Below are 23,646 nucleotides of genomic sequence, written 5' to 3' on the forward strand. Positions count from 1 at the left end.
GATAGATGGATAGAACTAATATCCCCGCAACCTAGCTCGATTTGAATACGATTCTGGATCGAGAAACGAATTAAACAATTTCCATTTTTTTTTTTTTATTATTTACTAAACAGAACGTCCAAATGTCAGTGATGGGGTCAGTTTTCCCCTGAACTTAGAATGAAAGGCTGAATCTTCCTTGAATTTGCTGGAGGTGATTCGAGATTGATGTTTTGGCGCCATTAGTTACTAACAGAAATAATTACTTTTGTACCGAAAATACTGAAAAGGTTTACAGAAGGAAGAAAAACAGAACACACATTAGCTGTGTTATAAACATCAAGGCATTTTTATTTGTTTCTTTCTTTCTTTTGTGGCCAACTAAATATTGAACTTTAGAATGTTGTCACATTTTATTGTAAGTTTTTTTTAACGAAAGTGCAGCAAAATTTGATGTCTTCGAAAATTAAACATTGATTTTACACATAAAAGAAATGTCATTATCTTTGAATAAGAAAACAGGTGGAAGAGTATTTCGCTTTTTGATTCTACTGAGGATGAGAACGATGAAATCAAACAAACCTAGCTATTTACCTTTTTTATGATCCTATTTGTCACTTCGTCTGTTTAAAAGGAATGAACCCCCATGTACATTAACAAAAATGGCAAAGGCAAAAACAAGCTAGTATTTTGATCTATAGAACTAGTACGATGAATAAATGTGCATCACTTACGTAATCTACATTTTAAGATTCCTTTTACAGTTGATTTTAACAGGATTTCCCTACAGAAACCAAAAACCTTAATCGATCTTATACAATTCTTATGTTGACAGTTCCAGTAGTTACGCTCTTCCAAGTGTACATCTTCAATGTGAATGAAAAACCATAACTAAAATTTAAATAAATCCTCACCTTAGGCATTTCAGCTTGAAGTCATTGGTAGATATCCATTATTTTCATTAAATTGTCACACAATTGAAATGCATATGATTAAGGATTGATGAAATTTATTGATGATGAAGTCAAAAAAAAAAAAAATAATGATTTGGATTTTAAAATTATCGCAATTCGGCGCACACCTACACGTAGTATTTGACATGTGTCCAAGGATTGGGAGAAAAAAAATCAATGGTCGGAGAGCTAATCGCCAATAATTAAGCCAACGAGACGATAAGCTAAGCAACTACACATCCATTTAGTTGAAAAAAAAATAAGGATAACACGTTGGTCTAAAAAAACTGAGAAAAAATCAAGTTCACATGTAGAAAAAGGGAGAAATCGACGGTAAGATCCAATTACGAGAAGGGAAGGGGACAAGGTGGCAGTTGTCGACGAAATCTATATCACTGCCTGAATCTTGCAATCTCTAAGTGTCGAGCGAAGCTGCTATCCTGTCCGATGCTTTGGATGGATCGCTAAAGCGATAGCGGCCTTGTTCGGTACTGCTGGTTGCTGGCTGGCTGAATAGATGTAACTGCCTTCACTTAATAGATGATTCTCGGACCTGGCTCACACTGCTCCTGTTCTGGTGTGGCTACAGAACATGACGACACCTAAGAGATGAAACGCACATCTTATCCTAACCTGCCTCCTTCCAACAATCTTTGTCTCTGCAGGTTGTGGCTCAACATGTCCCTATGAAGCGGGCTGGAAGGCCTGATTGTAATCAACCTCAACTTACCTAGAGGGGAAGATGGGACTTGTCTACTTTAATAACGTCGCGAACCCCCGTAACTGGGGCTACCTGTAAAGCCACCACCTCGCCCTGCACCTTTTGAATCAGAAACAAATTAGATCACCTGTCAATTCGACTAAATGGAATAAAATCTCCACGCCCTTAACACTGTCGACATTTGCATCCAATACACAAAAACAAAAAAAAAACTGCAACTAAACGTGACATTCAGTTACTAAACGCATCCCTATTCAGCTTTACTTCTCTTTCTAGTGTTTCAAATGCTTCCTTGTTGTCCAACGAAATATTTGTTCAATAACGAGAAGATTCTCGAACTGTTTTTTTTCCAGGAAGCTGGAACAGATTAGTGCATATTTTTAAAGAGATAAAATCTTACCTCCATAGTCTCGGGAGTAGGGTACTGATCGCTCGGTAACGTAGCTATTTCTTACAGGGCCTCCTCCTTGGCTGAACTCTCGCATGTTTCCTCCATATCCGTTATCATAATCAGCAGCCCATGAATTACCGCCTAGAACAAGACATTTAATATCGAATTTTTTTTTAACGGAAAATATGTATTACCAGATCCTGATCCATAACCAGGAGAGCCACCATTCCAACCCGCTCCGCTACTTTGATTGCCACCCCAGCTTGAACCTTCCCACTGTCCACTACTGTAATCCCCACCACGGCCCCCTCCACTTCCACCTAAAATAGAAATTTGCGGTAAGATTTTATGCACCTAGGCAAGGTATTGCAAATTCTAAAGATCTTACCTCGATAACTGCTAGAACCGCCTACCCAGTGATCTCCATTGCTCCAACCTCCACCAGAACCGCCATTGCTCCAGGAGTCCCTCCTCTCCCACAAATCTCCACCTCTATCAACGTTTCGGTCCACACGACCACTATCTCGATAACCCCGGTAATCACCGCGACCCGATGGAGAAGATCCGGGAGAAGGGCCTCCACGTTTCATTTTGTCCATATCGGCTTTGCTAATGGCTTTCTTGACATCTAAATGTCTACCTTTAATGGTATGGTCACGAATCACTAAAAAAATGTTTAAAGTTATTCTTAGATCTTTAAATATGTACCATATAAAAAAATACTTACAAACAACTTTGTCAACTGGATCATAATCATCAAACTCCACAAATGCAAAACCTCTTTTCTTGTTGGTTTCTTTTTCTGTGACAACATTCACAGATGCAATAGGCCCAAATGTTGAAAAGTACTTTTGCAAGTCCTCCTCTTCAACATCATCTCTGAGGCCTCCAACAAACAATTTTTTGACTGTTGAGCTAGCTTCAGGTTTGCCAATTAACTGAAATCATGTGTTTAGGTTATTGTACATTTCAATAGGCTAAGCATAGACACTAACATCTCTTGGAACTGCTCGCTTGGGCTCAACCTCTCTACCATCAACTCTATGAGGACGTGCTGCCTGGGCTTCATCTACCATGAATGCTCTAGCATATGTAACAAATCCAAAACCCCTTGACCTGAAATAAATGTTAAGTGTTGCAATAAATCCATGGTAACAGAGTGCTGCTAAAAACTTATATCAAGAGATATTAGCTCTATCCTAGATTAACTTACTTCCTTGTTTTTGGATCTTTCATTACAACAACATCTACAATTTGACCCCATTGCTCAAAATGCTTCTTTAGGGATTCATCTGTTGTGCGATAGTCCAGGCCACCAATAAATAATTTTCGAAACTGTTCTGCTTCAGGTTTTTCCTATGGAACATCAATATAAAATCATGTCACCTTACTTACAAGATGCTAAAATAAAAGTGAAATATTAAGGGCTTGCTACTACGTATCACAAAGCGGTATAGAACACGTAGGCAAAATCATTCTTGCTTCATTGCAAGAGAAAAATTAAAGATGAAGTCAAACCTTGACTGTGTGTTCTGTCACTGCTGGTCGAGTTTCACGCTGTTCTTCCTCAACGACCGGCTGCTCGGGCTGCTGTTCTTCTGTTTCGGTTTTCATTTTCGTTTAGCAATATGCAATGCAAGAATATAGTTGATGCCGGGAGTTCAAGCGTTAGTCTGTGATGACTTAAGATGCAGGAAGAATCGCGTCTCCACTTCGGAATGGTGATGGGAAGGGAGGCGTTGTCAGATCTTCTACAAGATATGACGTTGCCGCATAGGCTTTTTCGCAAAAAGAATAAATTTGTTGTTTTCAATATCAGTATTAAAATGTACCCCTTTTCTCTTAGAAATATGAAATTATGTAATAATAAAAACTCTTTATTTGTAAATGTTTAAGTTGTATTCAGAACTTTTCATGAACCATAATATTTTTAATACTGACATTGCAAATTTGGCGCCAAGCCACTCTTGGTCGTAGGGTGAAGTTACATCTGCTGACGCACTTTTTTCGTTTCTTTTCGGCGTGTTTTTGGAACACACTTTGCACGTATTTTATCAGGTTAGTTTGAGAAGGTAAAATCCAGTTACAATTTTCCTTCAATGTGTTTCGTCGGATTACATAACGCTTTATAGTTGACAACATTTTTATTTCTATTGGTATTAGACAATTGTATTCATCCCAGCCCAGAAAAATGGCATCACTAAGCAGTGCTAATTTTATTTCTTTTCTTTGTTTATTTTTTTCTTTTCTATTCAAGGAGCTTTTATACATAATTGGCATTCGCAAGAAACAAGTGCAGTTGTTGTTACACATATAATCTACTCATTTACCACCATGGGTCGAAGCACAAAAGGCAAAGAGAAGGAAGTATTGGATGAGCCTACTCCTGCAACTCCATCAACTGAAAGTCCTGCTGAGGAAGAGTACTCTGTTGAGAAAGTCATGGATAGAAGGTATGTTAAAATTATCATAGATATGCTGAACTTTCTGTTTAATTCTGATTTTCTGTTATTTAATGAATGCAGAGTAAGAAATGGTCGGGTAGAATACCTTTTGAAATGGAAAGGATATGACGAGGATGACAACACCTGGGAACCAGAGGAAAATCTAGATTGCCCTGCTTTGATATCGGAATTTGAGGAAAAAAGAAAAGAGAAGGAAAAAGAAAAGAAAAAAGAAGTCGACAAAAAAGAAAAGAAACGTTCACTACCTACTGAAGATCGCGACAGAAAATCAACTGACGACAAAAGACCTGCAAAGAAAAAAGCTGCAGAGGTATCTGATTATTCTGATGACAACCCTGAAATATGATTTACATTTTTCCCGTTCTCCGGGTGTTCTTTAGGAGGAAAATCGTCCTAGAGGATTTGACCGAGGACTTGAGCCTGAAAAAATTATAGGAGCAACGGATTCTAGTGGCGAACTTATGTTCCTCATGAAATGGTTAGTACAGTTTAATCATATTTGATTCTCCTAAAACTATTGATTATTTGTCTTTTATATACATAGTGTTGGGTAGTTCACTCAACTTGGCTTTTTTAATATAATTTAAACATTTTTCTTTGATTAACCTAGCAAACTTTTTCAACATCTTCAATTTCTAGGAAATCCAGCGACGAAGCTGATTTAGTCCCCGCGCGTCAAGCTAACAGCAAGTGCCCACAGATCGTGATCCAATTCTATGAAGAGCGTCTGACATGGCATAGCAATACCAATGAAGACGACGGGGAGAGCAAGGAGAAAGACGGAACGGACTAGATCATCGAAGCATCATTTGGACTAGAACTGAGAAAGCCGTTGTTTTATCTGCTGAAACACGCAATGCTTGTCCTATTTCGGATCCCCACGTCCTTTCCCCCCGTTTTTCATCATTTACTCATTGATTTGCATATGGTCTTCGGGTTCCCTACGCGCTCGAATATGTTTTTAAGTTTCCATAAACACACCGAGTTATATTCCCATCTTCAATTTTCTTTCCACATGTAAACTCGGAGTTACCAGAAATACAACACGTCAAGTTTTTCATACGTCACCAAAGTCGTTATTTTGCTCGGTTATCTATCCAACATTAGCAGCAGGATCTAATCTTTGTTGCTTGATAAAGATATCCTCTGTTGAGTTATAAATTTCAGATTGGGGGTAGAAAAGGAAAAACTAGTGCCTTGCAGATTTCATGGTGTTTGTACCTCAATAGCTTTTACAGAGGTACGCTTACGTTTGTCGTCCTTTGTGATGTTCTGCGGTACTGTTGCTTAAGCGTGGAAACACCACTGGAACGCTCCATAAGAAAGACTTACAGTTTGGTAGTGGTGATAGAATTCTTTGTCAATGCGAAAGATCTGGATGCCCCAACATCTCATTGAACTATATTATTAGTTGCAAGATCGTCAATTTATAACGTGTTATATCATCAGTGAAAACATTAAAGTTTCACACCTAACAATGGATTTCGAGAAAATTATGTACGCGCCTTATTTGGCGCTGGGCAACCACTCCGTGGACTCAAAATTCGATCACTGGCTGGATCGTATTAGCACAAATGGAACTAATGAACAACCGACGACCAAAAGGTGAATTTCTATTGTTGCTTTATTGCAACTTTTTTCCCCTTCATTGCTTTGTGCGACACACTTACTTCAACTTTGATAGCGCATTTATATAATCCAACAAGGTATGGCGATATTTTTTTTATCAACATTTTTTTATTACCATGCAGCCCTTCTGATAATGGAGGAAATACGAACTTCAACGATAGCTACAAACTGGCTGCACAAGTGGCCGTTGGGGCTGCTATTATCGTAGCTTTAGCCATTCTTCTGGGGCTTATCTGGAACTCGTAAGTGAATTATGATATGCATTGCTAATGCACGTATTATTCAGAATAACTAAGGCTGTTGAAAATTTTGAAGTCTTACATTAGGATTAAATTCAAAACTAAATGCATATGGAGACCTAAACAGAAAATTGTAGAAAACTGCAAACGGCGTTCTTTACAAAGCTTTTATCAATATGGAGAGCGCTTTCTAAATGCAATATTTGATGTAGGGAGGATCACGTGTAAACAAGTGAATCAGCACTAAGTCATTTCCTTATATGCCGGGGGTGAAAAAGAGAAGTCGAGTTTGGTTACCATGGTCCTTATATCTGTTTTGGATATCCCGTACAACTCCACGTAACAAACTTTAAACATTTAACACGAGGCTTCATACTGAAAAATAAATTAGGGGATTCCGCTAGAAATCGAAAGGCCACGTGGATTTGTTGGATAAAGTGCACTTACCCTGCCAAAATATTTACGTAACTCTACAACATCCACCCTCAGAATTGGCATTACCATTCATATAACATTACAGAGCTGAAATCCATTGTAACTAACGTTAATGCGGTGCAACAAATCAAAAGAATTAGGACTAGAGGCTATAAGTACAATGGAGATTATCTTTGCCGTGGCAACTATAAAAAGCAAACGTAAATGAATTGTGGGCGTAATTACTAAATGAAAATAGTACGTTATTGCAACCTCCGCGTATAATTCCCGCCCTTTAATGAAAAAAATTGCATTGTCATTTAATCGGCAGACTAAAAAGACGCTTACCTGACAACAATAATTCTGGAACATCCCCAACTTCGAGGCGCTATAGTTCGGATAGCTTCGATAGATTGGTGGAAGATCGATTGCGCAATCGTCCGCCACCTTACAGCCAAGATCACGATAAGCCTCCGTCATATGAGGAATCCTTTCAAGATTCATCTAGTCGTCCTCGTTTGGCTGCTGTAAGCTTCTTCTTTTTTTTTGTATGTTAAATAAGCTTTCGACGGGTCACGCTGTCTACATTAATTTAATACCGCACAAGTCTATAATTTGCCCATCAATCAGTACATGGCTAGACAGTGGATTTGCAACGCAATTTGTCAGATCGTTGTAGCCACTGGTTGAAATAATATTTCATCGGATTGGGTGGATAGAAACGACAGCCAATAAATTCTGATTTTATTGCATTCAGTCGAGAGGAAGGGAAAGAAGGCGCATGCAACGGGAAATGCATCGTGAACAGACGGCAACTGTGCACGAAACCAACAGGTACCCAACACAACCAGTCAGCCAAGAATCACCTGTATCGCTTCCGCAGCCCATGCCAGAGCCTTTAGTCAGCCCTGGTGTCGTAGTTCGTACGGTTAGCTACGATAATCGAGCATTCTCCGTTGACGATGATCAGCCAACATTCGATATCCCAAGTATTTCCATGGTCGTGTATGAAAACGAAGTATCGCAGGCTTGCCAAAACGCTGACACGGAGGAAGCTGTCGTCATGTTTCATCTATAAATGGCTATATAAATAATAGGTTTTTTCTTTTCATATGATTCTGTTTGAATTTGAACTGTTGTTTCAAAATCGTGTTTAAACTATGTCGAAATGATATATTCCACGGCAATCAAAGTTAATCGACAGAGGGATAGTTGCACCTCCTAGTGTATTGTACATGTATCCTTGTTTCACTGCTGTATAAAAGCGTATGTTTCATGTGTCTAAACGCATATCTAGAAAAAAGATTTTGTTGCTTGTTTAGTTACGTAAAAAAGAAATACATATCTAAGCAATCTCTGAGTTGACCTGAACTTGGCGAATGTATTTATAGAAAGGAGAAATTGGCATGGAAGCGAGAAGTTGCTTGCTTAATTTTTAAAAAGTACTAATGTATTAGCTAAATTATTTAAAACGCGTGACTGACTGCATTTTACCTAATTACCAGCCAAGTCAAAAGTAAAAGAGATTTGATATAAGCTCAGATAAGCCCTAACAGAATATCTTATTTATATTAACTGCGATAGGATCGTGACGCAAAACATTTTCACGACAAACGCTCTAAAGTAAAACTGACGCAATGACGTTGACGCAATTTCACATCTTCGTTCGCTACAACCACTCTGCTGTCGGCATGATTTTGCAGCGATGCATTTACACAAATTCATATTCAATGATTCGTTCAACTTCGTGTTTTGCATATACCGGAAATCGCTAATTCATCTGATTTTAGAGGCCTTTCCAAATGGCATCAAATATGACATTTAGTTCGCAAGGTTCGCTGCAATCGTAATGTCACTTTGCATGCAGAGAATCATGGGGAGGGTAGATAAAAAAAATAGAGTTGGTTTCGGAAATGGGCACAGTATCCCGTCCGATGAACGCTATACACACATTTGATATTGAAGCACTAGACTGTGTCCGTGCGCCTGGGCAAACTCCCATCGACTGACGTCATGAGATGAGTGGGCGGTAGGAAAAGCGTGGGCTGAAGACCCGCTCGCGTTGGCTTCCTTATTTCACTATACGGGAATATCGAGGAGAGATGCGGACACACAGAAAGGCATCCATGTGTGTAACGGGCCCCCCAAAAACGAAAGTAAACTTTGTTGCAGAGATCGTAAAAATTGTATTGGCAATATCAGTCAGCAAAATGTGTACAGCTTTGAAATGGAACGTGATCTAATGAATCTAGTTAGGATAGCTCTAAAAGAAAATGTGCCATGTCTAATGTAAAAGTGTCTGAAAGATTTAAAATATCAAGATGGATGCGTCTGGTAAAGTTACATACGAACAAAGTTTGAAAATGCATCAGAGAGCGATGACGTACAACTAAAATCATTGAATTTCGATGCCTACGGAATAGCAGCGCATAGGCCCGGAAACAGATATAGGCAATTTAAAAGCTTCTCGTAAGCCTCTTCTTCATCCCCTATTGTTTTTAGGAAGTCGCTATTGGTGCGACGCTTTCCCGTTGACTGAAAATTGTTTTCTTTAGGAAGCGGCAATGTTTTCCTATTTTCACCTCTCGCGTGTTTATTTGTTTTCGAATCCGCCCTTTGCATAAGCGCTGAAGGCTGAAACGCTGCTTTACGTTTAGATCCTATGATGGTTGACATTCGTTCGACGGAGACGAACGCTCCTCTGATTGAGCGGACATTGACATCCGGTGGAGAGCGATGGATATGGAACACTGTTGCAAATTGATTATTTTTTACACCCTGAGGGGGTCAATGGGCTTGTCATCCGATGCCAAACTATCGCAGGATTTATTATTGTTTTCTCGCTTGCCGTTCGTCATTAGCGCAATTAACCTGGACGAGCCTGTTTGGCTTTAGATTGACGATCTACGCAATCACCATGATGCTCATATTAACTTACCGTAGGTCATCCATACAACAAAACAACTTATTTTTGATTGACGACTATTTTAGGGGAAAAGAAAATGTAAAAGACGAGAACATAGATTGTATAAAACTCTATGCCTTTATCGGCTCTCAATAAAAATTCAAATTTCCTTAAAAGGCATTAGGGTTTTCTTTTGAAATATTCACTTTGGACCGTCTTTTATGTGTTTTTTCGTTACAGTTTTACAGTGTATGCATTTCAGTTGGTACTGTGTGGGTTTCTTTGTTGTTAAATCCATGACAAGCAATTCGCAATGTACGTAGTTTGTATTGGAAGCGTGTATATATATATAAACTCGGAATCTTAGGACATGTTTATTGTTTGGTAAAGGTGAGACAGTACATCGACGAATGTACATATTTTTAATAAACCCGTATTTTTTGTGTGTGTTATTGTGTGGTTCTGCTCGGCTGGTTGAACCCACGTCCTCCCCCCTTTGGCTGAATCAACAAATAGCTCTTTGAAGGAACCACTAATTCCTTCTATTCTTACAGCACTTCATTAAACGAAGAGAAAAAAGAAGATTTTGAATTCAAAGGAAAATCATTGTTTACTATGCTTTGCCTGAATAGCAAATGCATTTGATGATAACACACGGTGTGTAACTCGTTACGTCGATAAAGGTGAATGATGCACGGAATCACGTCCGTCATAAAACATCAATATTATTTGATAGCAACATATCAATAAACATAAAAAATTACCTACTATGACAATAGAATGTGACACCAAAGAGATCAAATAGAGCGATAGATTCGTATAACCCTTAGAAGCTACGACGCGGTTATTGGCGTGTAGGGTTCTACATCGGAAAACGAGTGGACACCACTAGCGACCGAAATAAAAGAAGCAATCGTCTAAACGTGATGTTAGTCACAACATATGGACGCTTTAGTCAGAATAAGAAATCCCTTTTCTTTTATATTCTTTTTTTTTTAAGTGCAAGGGCGATTGATCTCATCCGGAGGCGATTGCTGTGGCGCTCTTGTAAGGTATCAAAGGGTCCATACGAATAGTGAACTGGGGCCGTTCTTTGCGCAGTGCACTAACCGTAAAGTGATGGAAAGATCATGTCAACGTTCCGCATCGATATCTATCCCTTCACAATTAAAAGAAAATGCTGCTATTTCGTTTCCCGTCATCGGTTTTTTTTTTTACAGTGTGCGTGAAGCGTTAAGAAAAGAATCGGTTTCGTTTTAAAGTTATCTTTTATCAAGTTCAAGATTCCTATTACCTTGACAGGTCCGTATTAGTACACGATGTTTAATTACATTCAAGTGTGCATGATGATCCCCAATGATGAACAAAAAAAGGGAGGAGATACGCAAAATGGCGTTAGTGCATCTGTAAAAGGATATGTTGCGTAAATGAGCTAGAAGAAAAATTGGCTGTGCACGACAGCAGGCGTCTTACATATTGAATTTCTCAAATAAATAAAAAAAAAGAATATAAGAAATGATTTTATGTTGCGGCCCTGCTACTTGCATATGTTGCTCGATTCATGTTGGCATTACGCTCAGCATATGCCACATCAAGAATCTTGTAACAGTTTGCTGTAACACATAGTCATTTTTGTTTTACATGGAGGAATACGACGTGCGTTGTCTTCTGCTTAATTGAATTATTTAAAAATTAGGGTTACATTTTGCTGGGGATGTTTTCACCACCCGTAGGGACAAGCTAATTGCAGCTGAAAAACGACCGACACGCGGAGATGATGCAATTAATATTAGGTGTATAGCACGACGGGGGCTAAAAAGAATGTGATGTACATCCAACAGCGTCGATCGACATAAAAAATAGGATGACCAAAAACGAAAGAGTTTTTATTATTTATCTATAACTGGTATATAGAGCCTGTTCGGATTGTTTACTCTAAAGCAAGAAAGGGGGACAGAAAGGAAAGAAAGATGTACGAGGCAAGCGGATCGAGTTGTGATGGAAAACGAAAAGAGGAGGGAGGTGTGCATTTAAGGCCGCCTCCGTTTGTCCTCCCATAGGGATTCGACTATAAAAGATCCCATTGCAAGTGGAATCCTCGCAGTCGTCCAGGCCACATCGTCCTCTATAGAGATCTGATACCAATAGGCTCAATTTTCACCCGAAACAATTTTCCAATTTAATTGACGTTCGTAAAGAAATCGACGATATACGTTGAGAAGTAGCGTTTACATTAAAAAGACAATCAAGACAATTCCTCATTTATTCGTCATCATGAATTGGATGCTTTTAGTAGCTGTGATTGGCTGTTGCTCGACATGTTTGGCTGCTTCACTCCTACCTCACGAGCAGGTAAATTTCACAGTTTTCCTCATGTTTTTTCCGTGTTGTATTCGTATTATCCCTGTCACCAAGATATTATGCATATTTATCCCCAGAAAGCTTTATCTTTTAGTAGCACTTGAACACTTTCTAGTGGCTTAAAGCTTTTCTCGCTTACAATCTTCGCATAGACAATTGGAACAATCATCGTTCGAGGCAATTTAACGCTTTGGTGTGCGGTTCTCTGATGTTACAGATTACTACATATCGTTCACGTGTGTCTAACGTCACGTTTTTCTTCCCTTGTTACGACGTATTCACTCCCAATCGCGAACCAATATATAGAGATGGTGGTCCACTTCTTGACGTGGACACACCAAAGAATTTGGTCATAAACTTCCATAGCAAATAGGATTTGGACATGTCAATATGACGTATATATTGACTATTTCGTCCCATTCTTCTTTTTCGATTTGTCAGATATAAAGGATTTATAGATTTCTATGTTCGCTGCATTTAAGGATCTATCTATGTTTTTGTTTTTTTCCCGTTAAATTTGAACGCACGATTTCTTTTTGAAGACATCAAGTTCTTCGAGTTATCTGTAAAATTTAATTTTTGATACGAATGTTCATAGACGGGAAAGAGATTGACCTCAATATGAGATCTACATTTATATCATAATCATATGAGTCTTCATTTATTATCGCTATCTCTTCAGCAGCTCGGCCAGTATCGAAACCTATAGGGAGATGGAGAAGTAGAACGTCCGTAATACATATTTCAATTATTCACGACTCACGATCAATATAACAAATCCCCATTTCCCGTTAAGAATAAAAATGGTTTGTTTACTCGCCTTGGAGAAGGAAGATAAGAAAGAAACAATCATTAAAAAGCCTATGCCTCATCCTATTTTTAAACACATTATTTTTATGAGCAACTCTTATTTTCTAAACAAGTCAATTGTGTGGCAGATAAAAAGAAAGTCTTACTTGTATCCTCCCATTATAATATCATCACATCCGTGTAGAAAAAATGACATAAATAGAAAAAAGAAGAATAGACGTAGAAGATCCTTGATATTTTGTAAACATGCGAAGACTATCTAATGGTAATTGTTATTCAACATCTAAGGGTAAAAATGCACCTTCTCCTATTGACTCTATTCTTCAACCTCGTCAACGAAGAGACTCGTACAACGTTATTGACGGTAAGCAATTTTCTATGTTTACCTTTTTCTTCGATCGCTTTGTTGAAAAATGTTGTGCGCTCTTAGCTAATGATGATGAAAACTTTGAAAGATTGCATGACGGTGACATCGAAGGATGGCCATTTTTACTATAAAGCAAGTCCCAAAGACGAGGTGGAACCAGGTACAACTTGCGGCCTCTATCTCATCACCGATCCTGAACGGCAAATTGAAATTGAATTACTTCACGTCGATGTCTCTTGCGAAGACGGAGGCCTCATTTCGGTATAATCGTATTACCTGCAAAATAGATAAATAGCTTTTCATATCTGCAATGTAGTGTTGAATGTACTCCAATTAGAATTTAAAGTTAATGACTTCGCTTGGTAGGTGGTTGATGGATGGGAACTTAATGGCGAATTTTTCCCGTCACCTGAAGATCATCAATTGCCACTCGACCAACGAGTTCAATCTGAATGTGGTAGTCATCAAGTAATGCGTCGATACCTTTCGTCGCAAAATGCCGCTTTGGTCCAGTACAGAGTGCCACGTTTAGGCCAAGGCTTTTCACTCCGCGTCAACTACGTCAAGAATCCTCAACGTAATTAACTTGATTCATTACTCTACAACCATTCGTATTAAAATAAGATTATTATTGTTCGTTGTTAGCCTGCAATATTCTGGTGGAGGGGACGTCTTACGTTTACACTTTGAGCAATCACGGACGTCGCCTCAACTGCAGTGTGACTACCCTCTTCCCTGCCAGCATTTCACTTGTTTCTCTCGATGTCGGTTTCACTAACCAGAGACGATTGAGTCGTCTCTTATCATCCCGTCGTGATCACTTGATCGCCCATCGTTCTACGGCCGGCGAAGTCGTTCATAACGTAATTAAACATACCCCATTTTAAACCTCAATTTGTTAAATTAATTTGTTTTACCTGTCAAGTGCGAGGAAAAAGATATGTCTGACTACCTGCAAATTGGCGGCTCTTCTGGTTTGGATACTGCCAACATGTTGGTATCGGATTCGATCTGCGGTGCAGCCCGCGAGCCAAGTAATTTTAATTTAATGTCATTCTCGGCATTCGAACGGATTGATTGTTTCCATTTTTATACCATAATCAGAAGCGTCTGAAGAAACGATCGGATGTGGCATCACCACCGTGCGGTTGGTTTCGAGCGGCCGTCATCGCAACTGGGTGCAAGTCGCTATACGACCTGCTGAAGACGAGGATCTCTCTTTGGCTAACTTCATGTGCCCCGCATAAAAGAAACATCGAGGCAACAAGAACAAATTAAATATCAAATCTAAATTAATTATGTTTCTAGTTTCTCTTATCTAAAGACCTTTCACGAAACGATATTGATCCGTTGAAAGTTTACTCGTTTCACTTCACTTTAACACATGTCCATTAGTTAGTCATTTGACAGTTTGCCGACACTGTAACAAAACAAAAAATATTATTTAGCCAACAGACAAACATAACGTCGCCTATACAAATACAAAGTATGGCGCTGACAGCACAACTTCCTTCAAGAACTTGGAAATTAGAGAATTTTGTTTTAAAATACTGCCGTCTACGACATGGCGATATATTACATGCCCCAATGTTACTTATGATCTCCCTCCTATTCGCTCGTCTCTTTATTAATCCCCTTACCCAAATATTCCCTTTTGTTGTCAATTCTCCCGAACATCAGGTCACCACTAGACTATCGAAAAAGAAAAAATTATGTATGCGGGATTATTTACAATCATGGTTATTATTACAAGATCATCAATGTATTACTTCTGTACTATGGATAGACATGCCTTCTCTTTCTCAATACTGTACATTTGCTCGTCGGGGATCTCCACGTTTAATAGGAGGAAGACGACTACAAAAAAAAAACAACTAGAAAATCGATGAATTATTTGTTAGTACTAGTGAAATTTGTCAGGCCTCTAACATATAGGTTGACTTGCTGCTGCAAGTCGTCTATGCCTTGCGCAAACGTTGATGCAGGTAAGGAATGTAAACCACCAGTTTGGGAAGCAAGAGGCGTAGATGCCGTTGGTGTTTTGGACGCGGCTGTAGCCCTTACCGTAGGCACATTAGGGGCGATATTTGCGGCCCGGTTGACGTTGGCGCGGTCTTGTTCGAGCAATTCTAGCTCTGAATTGACTCTGTTCAACAAATCCGATATGACAGTTCGGAAATAATCTTCACTGCGTTGTCGTTCGGCTTTGTGTTTGGCCAATTTGTCATTGACGTATTTCTGGTAGTCACGAACGCGCCGTTTGAGATGCTTGTACTTTTCAGCTTGTTCTTGGATCACTTTTTGATCATAAATCCGCGATGTTTCCATCTTTTGGATGGCGCTGTCCAAGTTGGGCAGTAAATCCGTTGGTACCTGTTGGTTGTTCCTGAGGCATATTTTTATTTTGGACAAGTCTAATTTCCAATCCAGTGCCGATTGCGCCGAACGAGTACTTGATGCCATTTGTGAAGTTAAAGGTGTTGATGAATTCGATTGCAGTTCTTCAATTTGCTTTTCATAATTGGCGATAATAGAAAGTTTCTCGTCTTCACACTGTTGTCTTAATCTAGCCTATAAAACGGATAAATGATTAGCAATTGCATTGCCCAGACTGTCCAACATTCCTATACCATAGCGTCGGCTGTAGCTGTGATTAGACTCTTTTCAGGTTGTTGGTTTTCTGATTTATCTGCAGCGACCCTAGACGCAGCAGCCACTTTTTCTTGCCACGTTTTAATTAAATTCTTTTTTTCGACTTCAAACTTTTCCCGTAAGAAATGTCGTTCCATTTTAAGCTGCTGTTGGCGCTTCATCAGTTCGTTCTGCAAAATGTCTCGCTCATGGCGCAAGGCATCCATAGCTTCACGTAAACACTGAAGTTCACCTATATGCAAAGCGATACAATGAAAATCGCCAATTGGCTATGTTCTAAATTACAATACATACCTAAGCTCTTCTCTACATGAACGAGATCGTCCACCTGGCCGGATGTTTTCTCCTTTAGCCATTCAAGTCTAGCACGAGCTACATGTTCTTGAACAACAGTCTGCATTTTGGTATCCCAATTCGCCTCGATCATGGCCTTGTGCCTGTTGAGGTTTTCTTCCATGTTTCGGTTAACCTCCTCAAGTTCTTGCAATAAATGTTTCTTTTCTTCATCTAACTCTTTACGGCCTGTGCGGTGATTTAAAAGATACAATTAAGCAACGGGTATTAATATGCAAATTATTTACCAGAGTTCATTTGTTGTAGCTGGTCTTCCAACGAATCTTTCTCACGGCACACAGCCAGATAAAGCTCTTTTACGTTGTTAAGTTCCGTACTAAGTTTGCTGTCTTGGTCACTAAATGATGCGATCAATTAGATGCTTTTTGTTACGTATAAAAAAAATGCGCTCAGAAAATGCTAACTCACTTAGATTGCACAGGTATCTTGGCGATCGTGCTTAATTCGTGGTTGAGCGCCTCTTTCTCCCTTTGCAGCTGATGGATTTTCTCTTCTAATTGCTTAACATTTTTTTCAGAGGTTTGCAAACGTTGTTCTAGGCTACTGATAATTCGGTCCGATTGTTTGACATCAGAGTGATCTCTGTTTGTTCCTAATCGCATCTGACTCATCGAGTCGGATAAATTTTGGGAAATCCGTTCCTTCTTTAATCGTTCGATCTCCTCTTGAGCTCGTGATAATTGATCTAGCAAAGTTGCGCTCGTAAGCGTGTCACGTTGTTCGCGTAAAATACGCTGTTGATCGAGGGCGCGATTGAATTCTTGCAGATTAGCCGCTCTTTCAGTCAAAGTGCGCTCATGCATCTCTGTTACGTCACGAAGCTTCCTCTCAAGAGTCGAAATATTTTCATTCTTGTGGTCAAGCTCCGTTCGAAGGCGATTGAGCTCATCTCTGAGGGATCGCAAATCGTTATCATATCTCGCCTAATGGTAAACAAGATTAAAGATTTTTTGCAACCAAAATAATAGAAAGAAAAGTTTAGGCATAATTACCTTAATTCCGCTTAGCAAATTATCTTGTCTATTGGCATCGCGATGATTAGCCTGAAGTAAATTAAGGTCGAGAAGCTGTCGCTCTAAACTGATTGCATTATTTTCGGCTGCTTGTAATTTAGAAATAAGGTGTTGATTTGTTTCTATCACATCTTTGACTCGCTTATTTAAGGCAGTTATTTCTTCTTTAAGACGCAAATTATCTTGATGGCTTTCTTGCACAATCCTTTCACTTGTTTCTAATGTCATTTTCATGCCAGTTTTTTCCCCTTCTGCAATACAGCGAAAACAAATGAACATACATCATTAGAAACAGGCTATACAACAAATACCTAAAAGTGCCACTTTATGATGTAGATGATGGATCTCAGAATTGAGCTTGCTAATTTCAGTTCCCCTAGCAGCGTATAGTATTTCCAGTTCTGCTTTAGAATTTAGGCCAGATGAGAGGTAGTGTTTTTCAATTTCTTCTTCATTGCTATGATTCCATGAAGGTCTGTAGGAATTTGTTTTACTTTCCTCAAGTGGACTGAATCTAACACAATTCTTCTTATGGCTATTCTTTGACCAGGCGCTAAAAGACAAGTTGCTTTCACTACCCGCTGGGGTATCCTGGTGCAGAGGTTCTGGCATTTCTTCACTTTGTTGACGATGTATTGGACTATGTAAAGAATCTCCTAGATATTCTTGACCTTGAGATCTGCTTTGTTTTGAAGAATCAGATTGGAACTCCTGGCTTTTTTCTAAATGCAGCCTTGAGAAATGTTGGTTTGTAGTTTCCAAGTCACTTTCATCCTCTTCAATTAAATCATCAAATGCATTTGTGAGTAGATCACGGAGCTAAAAATAAAATAAAGGATTTTTCAGTATTTCTAGTAGTACTCAACGAGACAACCTACCTCTGCATTTCGTTGCTGAATTTCTTCTTCCTCCCCGTCATCATCGGTATCGTCTTCATCATGGTGGTTGTTGTTATTCTGCGGTCCACCTTGAGTTAGAGCGTCCAAGTCTAAACTTGTCCCAATGTTATACAAACTTAATCCGTTATTATCCATCAATGCAATCTTTCCTCGGTATAACTTCTATCTTACTGCTGACAATGTACTACAGGCACTAGATATGAAAATCCCGCCAATTTCTATTTTCAGTGTCAATTTGTTAACTGAATCTCCATCTGAAATTGTACTTGAACAAAATTTTGCGGTGTTGCCACTTTGTAAAATGTAATTTTTTGTTGCCAGCTAGGTGCGTAGAATAAGAATAGGACCATAGTACACCATGATAGGATGAAGGACGGATAGTATAATTGAAAAAAATTGGACTAGTAGTAGAAAATTGGAATTAGGATATGCAAAAACTAGTAATTAGACATGAAACACAGTTGCGCGTGTCATTATTATAAATATCATACGTTTGAACTCTAAACATTTCCGGACTATCTACAGTATCCATCTCTAGTCTCTACATCTCCAACTCCGATTGCGAGCTTTATTAATTATTATGATACCCAGTTTTAAGTAAGAAATAATATAAATCAGTAGAGAAGCAAACACGTTTACGTTTTTGCTTTGGCACATGTATTAGATGTTTTGTACTCTTATCACAAGAAAAAGTGAGGGAGAACTCCAAAAAAGAAAATCCTACATTGGGAAAAAAGTTTGCTTCTTCCAAGATATTATACTGTGATCCGGCGAGACGCAGTCAACGTAGACATCCATTAAATGGCCGTAGGCCATGTTCTGCCCGTGTAAAAAAGTTTTTCTTATCTTTCTTTGCAGCTCTAAAAGTTAAATCCACAAGACGCACCCAAATAATATAGACATTCAATGGACTTCGACTCCTCTTGCCCACAAATATATACGTTACAATTAAAGTATTAAAACCATGATAAATCCGTTAATTTTAACCTCTAAGCCATGGAAAACACTTTTTGGCGCTTATTTTGTTACTATTTCCTTACAGCCAGTGATGCACGTTGTTCAAAATATATATATTTTTTTATTTTTTTAACTTAATAATTATATCTAGTCATACTATCTTTTATCTATGAAAATAAAACAAATCCAATGCCAAGTTGATAATCGAAATGCTGTACTAAAGTAGTCTAACAGGCAATGTCTAGCACTAACCAGATTGAGCGCCTCAAACTCCCAAACAGACATATCATAAGACACAGACACAGCAGGGATAGGAGATACTGTTGTGTTTGTCTGCTGTCTGGGTAGTTGGGTTTTTAAATAAACCCGTGTATTGTAATGTAAGTTATAAAAACCCAAAAAATCAATAAACTACATTACGTATAGTGCAATAAAAAAACAGAGTGTTTATGCCTAACTAGTGAATTTTAGACATTTCAAGTAAGCAGGTAAAAACAATCTAAATTTTGCTTGGTTAATTTAGCAATGCAAGTTTAGAAGTTGCCTCTTCATACACCTTATTTATCAGTCCTTCTTTTGTGGAGTTGTTTTCTTTTGCCTATTGTTTGTTTTCTTGTCCATAATTAGTTGTTAAGACAGATTCCAAAATTTGGCTGACAGTTTCAGCCAAGCATTGTCCTGCTCTGAAATGTGCTCTGTTCGAAATGTAGTTTGCTGTTCAAACAATAATTGAATTAATATCTCTTATGCGGGTTTAGCTATCTTGGGACAGGATGCATAGTGGACATTTTTGAAAAAAAATTCCCGGTGATTGAAGAAAAAAAAATCAAAGCAGTAAATCAACTGGAAAAAAAATTTAATTGTTAAAAATAACATAAAAAGTAAGTAGGAGAATGAATTTCTTCCTTAGAATTTCTACAATGTATACTAGTTGAAAATATGTCTAATGTGATCAGAAATGTAATCCCATACTTTATTTTATGTATGTTTACAGGGAACAAAAATGTTGGTCCTTGAGAAATTAATGTTTCTTCCAGTTTTTATTCTCTTCATCAACCTATTTGTCTCTGGCTTGATAATTAATGTGATTCAACTTCTCCTATGGATGTGTGTACGACCTGGGAGTCCATGGTTATACCAAAAACTCAACTACTATTTGCTTTACGTTCTGTGGACTCGTAAGTATAATACTTTGTGATTCTTCGCACTATTTCACGCAAAATGATCGTTTATGGGGAAATTTTTCAGAAATTGTTTTTATTGGTGAATGGTGGTCATCTTCAACATGCGCAGTATTAACAGATGATGACACTTGGTCTAAAATGGGCAAAGAGCATGCAATTGTAATTATGAATCATTCATTTGAGGTTGATTGGCTCATGGGATGGATGGTTTGTGAACAATCTAGGTTGTTAGCGGTGAGTTACATTAATGCTGTGCAATTAGGTGCCTTCATCTAACATTTCAAATTTCCCTTAATCTTCCCTACTTTTACATCTGTCCTGGAATCCTAAGAGCTCAAAAGTCTTCATTAAAAAATCTATTAAATGGATCCCTATCATTGGTTGGGCATGGCAGTTTGGTGAAGCAGTCTTGTAATTTCTCCTATTTCTTAGACTAGCCCTTACATTTCAATCATTTTCGTTAACTCTTTTTTTGTTTTTGCTATTCTACATGAAGCTTAGAGCGAAACTGGGAAAAAGATAAAGTAATCATGGGAAAACAAGTAAAAAATCTGGGAGACTACGCCGATCCTGTTTGGGTAAGTTGGTTCAACTTCCGGTCGAACATCATCCTTATGTAACTAAAAATGCGTTTCGTAACATCCAGCTGCTACTTTTCGCGGAAGGAACCAGATTCACGCCCGCCAAACATGTAATTAAAACAAATATTTTAGTTATACAGAAAATAGACTACTTAATAGCATTCCGACTAAAGGTTTTAAAATTTAATATTAAAAATTTATTATAATATGCATGATATTTGGTTTATTGCCGTTAAACATATTACTGATTTCAAAAAAATGTTCTGTTCTTTTGACCAGGCCGCATCCGTCGAGTTTGCAAACAAGTCAGGTTTACAACCCTTACAGCACCTGCTTTTACCAAGAACGAAAGGTTTTCTTCTGACGGTAAAAAAAAAAATTAACGACAAACAAGAACTGTTTTGTAGAACTACTGTATAATCGGTTTCTTTTTACTTTCAACACAACCAATTGATGGTTTTGAAACGTGACCTACTTCCAGGTGGAACATTTGAGAGGACGTTTTCCTGCCATATACTGCGCGACGCTGGCGTTCAATTGGTACGTTTGGAACCTTACAAGTGATGCTATGAATTGTATCAAATTGCATTATTAAGAATGTGTGTTTTTAAAGCAAAGAAGGCGCTACACCTACTCTGAAAAATATGTTACTTGGACGCCGGGTAATAGGCGAAATGTTACTTGAACGGATTCCGTTAGAAGAAATCCCGGAAAACCCACAAGAGGCTTCCAAATGGCTCTATGACAACTACCATCACAAGGTAAAGCTAAACACCAACACGTGTACGTCATTTTGATAGTTGCCGAAAACATTTATAACTGGCATCACAACTTGAAAGTTATGAACCCAGGCATAAAATTGAACAGCTGTAGGCCTTTTTGGTCTTGTTAAATGGCAAGGATGCAGCCAAGTATTTTAAGATGATTTCTGCTGAGCAAGAGGAAAATCACCAGCTCTAGACATATGTCGATATTTTGGCGAATCATTCGGGAAATGATTTTCTGCCCGCTGTACTTAATTTAAATCGTAATGTCTGATATCAGAGGTACTTTCGTCTATTCGCCAATTGGAAAAAAAAAACATTTATGAAGGCATGGGTTATTTTCCCCAAGAAAGTCGCAATAAAACTTTGTATTCTTGCCTTGAGTTTTCCAGGGACTCATATGTACTGTATTGTTATTTTGTAAAATATAGGATCGAATGTTGGATGCGTACAAGAGAGAAGGGACGTTTCCTTCGGCTGATTCCTTCGGGAAAAATCATCACTTTCAAGGACCAATTCGAAGTCATTACCGTCCAAGACGACTGTGGTCTGTATTCATCATGTTGGCTACGTCGTACATCACTCTGCCTCCTGTGCTGTATGCCCTCTATGCTCTTTTCTGCTCCGGAATAGTCAACGTCGTGATTGCCGTATCTCTTGTTCTTGCAGGTATTTTTATTGTTTATTGCATGTTCGAACTTTCGTGTGATCCGGCGTGTTTTGCCTTTTCATTTAATTAAATATTATTTCTTTAATTACTTCTCTTTCTAGTGGGGTATGCGTTATACAAATTGGTAGCGCTTACTCGAGTCAGCAAAGGATCGTCTTACGGCCGCTCCTCGCCTGAAAAAAAATTGTCTTAGTCTGGAGACTACGCGTACAGCTTCTCGACGATAGACGACGCATTTAGAATTGTCCCAGGAATGCTTTTCGATGCTGCATTGTGTTGTGCTCCTGTTAGTGATGCGGATGCAAACATGGCCAGCCCATATGGCATGACTACCTCCATTTTGTTTCATGCCATCGTCAGGGTAAAAAACGATGTATTAGTAAGGGAAGATTTCCGGCTTATAGCTATTTTTATTGTTCTTACCTGCAAAGAATCATATAGTGTACATTTTTATTTCGTCCTTTTTATAACGAAAAAGGGGAGGGGTAAATGCTTACACGATGATAAATCACAGGCGAGTGAGACTCTAAGAAATAGCTGTAAAAAAGAAAAGCTTCCTGTCAAAGCTATGGTCAAAGTAACTTAAACTTTTAGACTTATATTTTTTTTTAATTGATAGAAATTCCCAGTGCAAAATCACCCAATTTTTAGTGGGGAACGCAAGTAAACCAAAGATAGACATCCTTTTCATATTTCGGTGCAAATGAGACATTAAGTTAGTAATAATTCGAGAAGTGTTGACATTATTGCGTTACTACTCTCGTAGCCGTACATCAAAATACTTGTTTTGTAAATTCGTTAAATAGTCAGTACCATTAAATCATATTTTTATAGTCTTGCCGTCACCCGATTTAGTTGTATTCCCAGTCAATTTTCTTAATCTTAAGAAAATTCATTCGTTCTATCTAGGTCCCAATTGAAAAGATCGCCTTGATCTCAAGTCCTCCTTCATTGCATAGTCAATAACACTTGGAACAGTCTAGATAATTTTTGTGTACCAAATTTGCTATTGTTCGACTATTTCAAACCTGGTTCTTCTTTACACATTTTTCACCATAATTTTATGCTTCTACACTAGAATTTTTCTTATAAAAGCAAATAAGTACTACATTAGAATTTTCTCATAGCAGCAAATAAATAAAGAATTGCTATTCTACCATATTCTTTTTTGTTTTCGGTTCAACCAATTTGTGAAAGCTGGCATTAGGTGAATTTTATGCAACAGAAGAAAATGGTTTGCATTATAGTGTTCCATTGTCAATGGAGTTTTACTATTCACAACTTTCAGTTAGGAACACACAACTGCAGCATTTTTACCTCTATGGGAAATACAAAAGC

The 23,646-nt window shown here is 38.3% G+C and overlaps 6 protein-coding genes across 9 annotated transcripts; 4 read left to right on the forward strand and 2 right to left on the reverse strand.

Annotated features, from left to right (window-relative positions):
• Window positions 1-971: 971 nt before the first annotated feature.
• On the reverse strand, window positions 972-3,779 carry LOC130694809 (heterogeneous nuclear ribonucleoprotein A1, A2/B1 homolog). Of its 2 annotated transcripts, none has more exons than XM_059494846.1 (9): window positions 3,563-3,779; window positions 3,258-3,400; window positions 3,040-3,160; window positions 2,772-2,982; window positions 2,433-2,708; window positions 2,239-2,364; window positions 2,054-2,185; window positions 1,667-1,752; window positions 972-1,536 (listed from the first exon to the last, which is right to left on the reverse strand). In XM_059494846.1, the coding sequence occupies exons 1-8, from the start codon at window positions 3,656-3,658 to the stop codon at window positions 1,691-1,693; spliced, it is 1,167 nt and encodes a 388-aa protein (XP_059350829.1). In that variant the 5' UTR covers window positions 3,659-3,779; the 3' UTR covers window positions 972-1,536; window positions 1,667-1,690. The 2 variants fall into 2 exon arrangements, with proteins under 2 accessions (XP_059350829.1, XP_059350828.1); XM_059494845.1 differs by having other exon boundaries at window positions 972-1,534; window positions 1,663-1,752.
• Window positions 3,780-4,028: 249 nt separating this feature from the next.
• LOC130694796 (chromobox protein homolog 1-like) lies at window positions 4,029-5,571 on the forward strand. 2 transcript variants are annotated; one of them, XM_057517901.2, is made up of 5 exons: window positions 4,029-4,102; window positions 4,302-4,497; window positions 4,570-4,819; window positions 4,890-4,987; window positions 5,149-5,571. In XM_057517901.2, exons 2-5 carry the CDS (start codon window positions 4,379-4,381, stop codon window positions 5,300-5,302), a joined length of 621 nt encoding a protein of 206 aa, XP_057373884.1. In that variant the 5' UTR covers window positions 4,029-4,102; window positions 4,302-4,378; the 3' UTR covers window positions 5,303-5,571. The 2 variants fall into 2 exon arrangements, with proteins under 2 accessions (XP_057373884.1, XP_057373886.1); XM_057517903.2 differs by having other exon boundaries at window positions 4,060-4,116.
• Window positions 5,572-5,739: 168 nt separating this feature from the next.
• On the forward strand, window positions 5,740-8,054 carry LOC130694793 (uncharacterized). Its single transcript, XM_057517898.2, has 4 exons — window positions 5,740-6,114; window positions 6,261-6,380; window positions 7,123-7,318; window positions 7,549-8,054. The coding sequence occupies exons 1-4, from the start codon at window positions 5,987-5,989 to the stop codon at window positions 7,867-7,869; spliced, it is 765 nt and encodes a 254-aa protein (XP_057373881.1). The 5' UTR covers window positions 5,740-5,986; the 3' UTR covers window positions 7,870-8,054.
• A 3,756-nt stretch (window positions 8,055-11,810) lies between these two features.
• Window positions 11,811-15,008, forward strand: LOC130694786 (corticotropin-releasing factor-binding protein-like). The gene is made up of 7 exons (XM_057517887.2): window positions 11,811-12,048; window positions 13,156-13,231; window positions 13,323-13,495; window positions 13,601-13,811; window positions 13,880-14,097; window positions 14,160-14,268; window positions 14,339-15,008. Exons 1-7 carry the CDS (start codon window positions 11,971-11,973, stop codon window positions 14,479-14,481), a joined length of 1,008 nt encoding a protein of 335 aa, XP_057373870.1. The 5' UTR covers window positions 11,811-11,970; the 3' UTR covers window positions 14,482-15,008.
• Window positions 15,009-15,023: 15 nt separating this feature from the next.
• LOC130694752 (uncharacterized) lies at window positions 15,024-20,039 on the reverse strand. The gene is made up of 9 exons (XM_057517832.1): window positions 20,029-20,039; window positions 18,132-18,336; window positions 17,565-18,072; window positions 17,233-17,504; window positions 16,649-17,163; window positions 16,468-16,577; window positions 16,181-16,408; window positions 15,865-16,118; window positions 15,024-15,805 (listed from the first exon to the last, which is right to left on the reverse strand). The coding sequence occupies exons 2-9, from the start codon at window positions 18,285-18,287 to the stop codon at window positions 15,125-15,127; spliced, it is 2,724 nt and encodes a 907-aa protein (XP_057373815.1). The 5' UTR covers window positions 18,288-18,336; window positions 20,029-20,039; the 3' UTR covers window positions 15,024-15,124.
• Window positions 19,429-23,464, forward strand: LOC130694781 (1-acyl-sn-glycerol-3-phosphate acyltransferase gamma-like). 2 transcript variants are annotated; one of them, XM_057517879.2, is made up of 12 exons: window positions 19,429-19,597; window positions 19,868-19,990; window positions 20,104-20,287; window positions 20,358-20,527; window positions 20,625-20,704; window positions 20,790-20,871; window positions 20,940-20,984; window positions 21,154-21,240; window positions 21,356-21,414; window positions 21,488-21,635; window positions 22,070-22,307; window positions 22,410-23,464. In XM_057517879.2, the coding sequence occupies exons 3-12, from the start codon at window positions 20,113-20,115 to the stop codon at window positions 22,499-22,501; spliced, it is 1,176 nt and encodes a 391-aa protein (XP_057373862.1). In that variant the 5' UTR covers window positions 19,429-19,597; window positions 19,868-19,990; window positions 20,104-20,112; the 3' UTR covers window positions 22,502-23,464. The 2 variants fall into 2 exon arrangements, with proteins under 2 accessions (XP_057373862.1, XP_057373863.1); XM_057517880.2 differs by lacking the exon at window positions 19,868-19,990.
• The last annotated feature ends 182 nt before the right edge of the window (window positions 23,465-23,646 follow it).

This window comes from Daphnia carinata, chromosome 4, assembly GCF_022539665.2.
Source record: "Daphnia carinata strain CSIRO-1 chromosome 4, CSIRO_AGI_Dcar_HiC_V3, whole genome shotgun sequence".
Lineage (NCBI taxonomy): Eukaryota > Metazoa > Arthropoda > Branchiopoda > Diplostraca > Daphniidae > Daphnia > Daphnia carinata.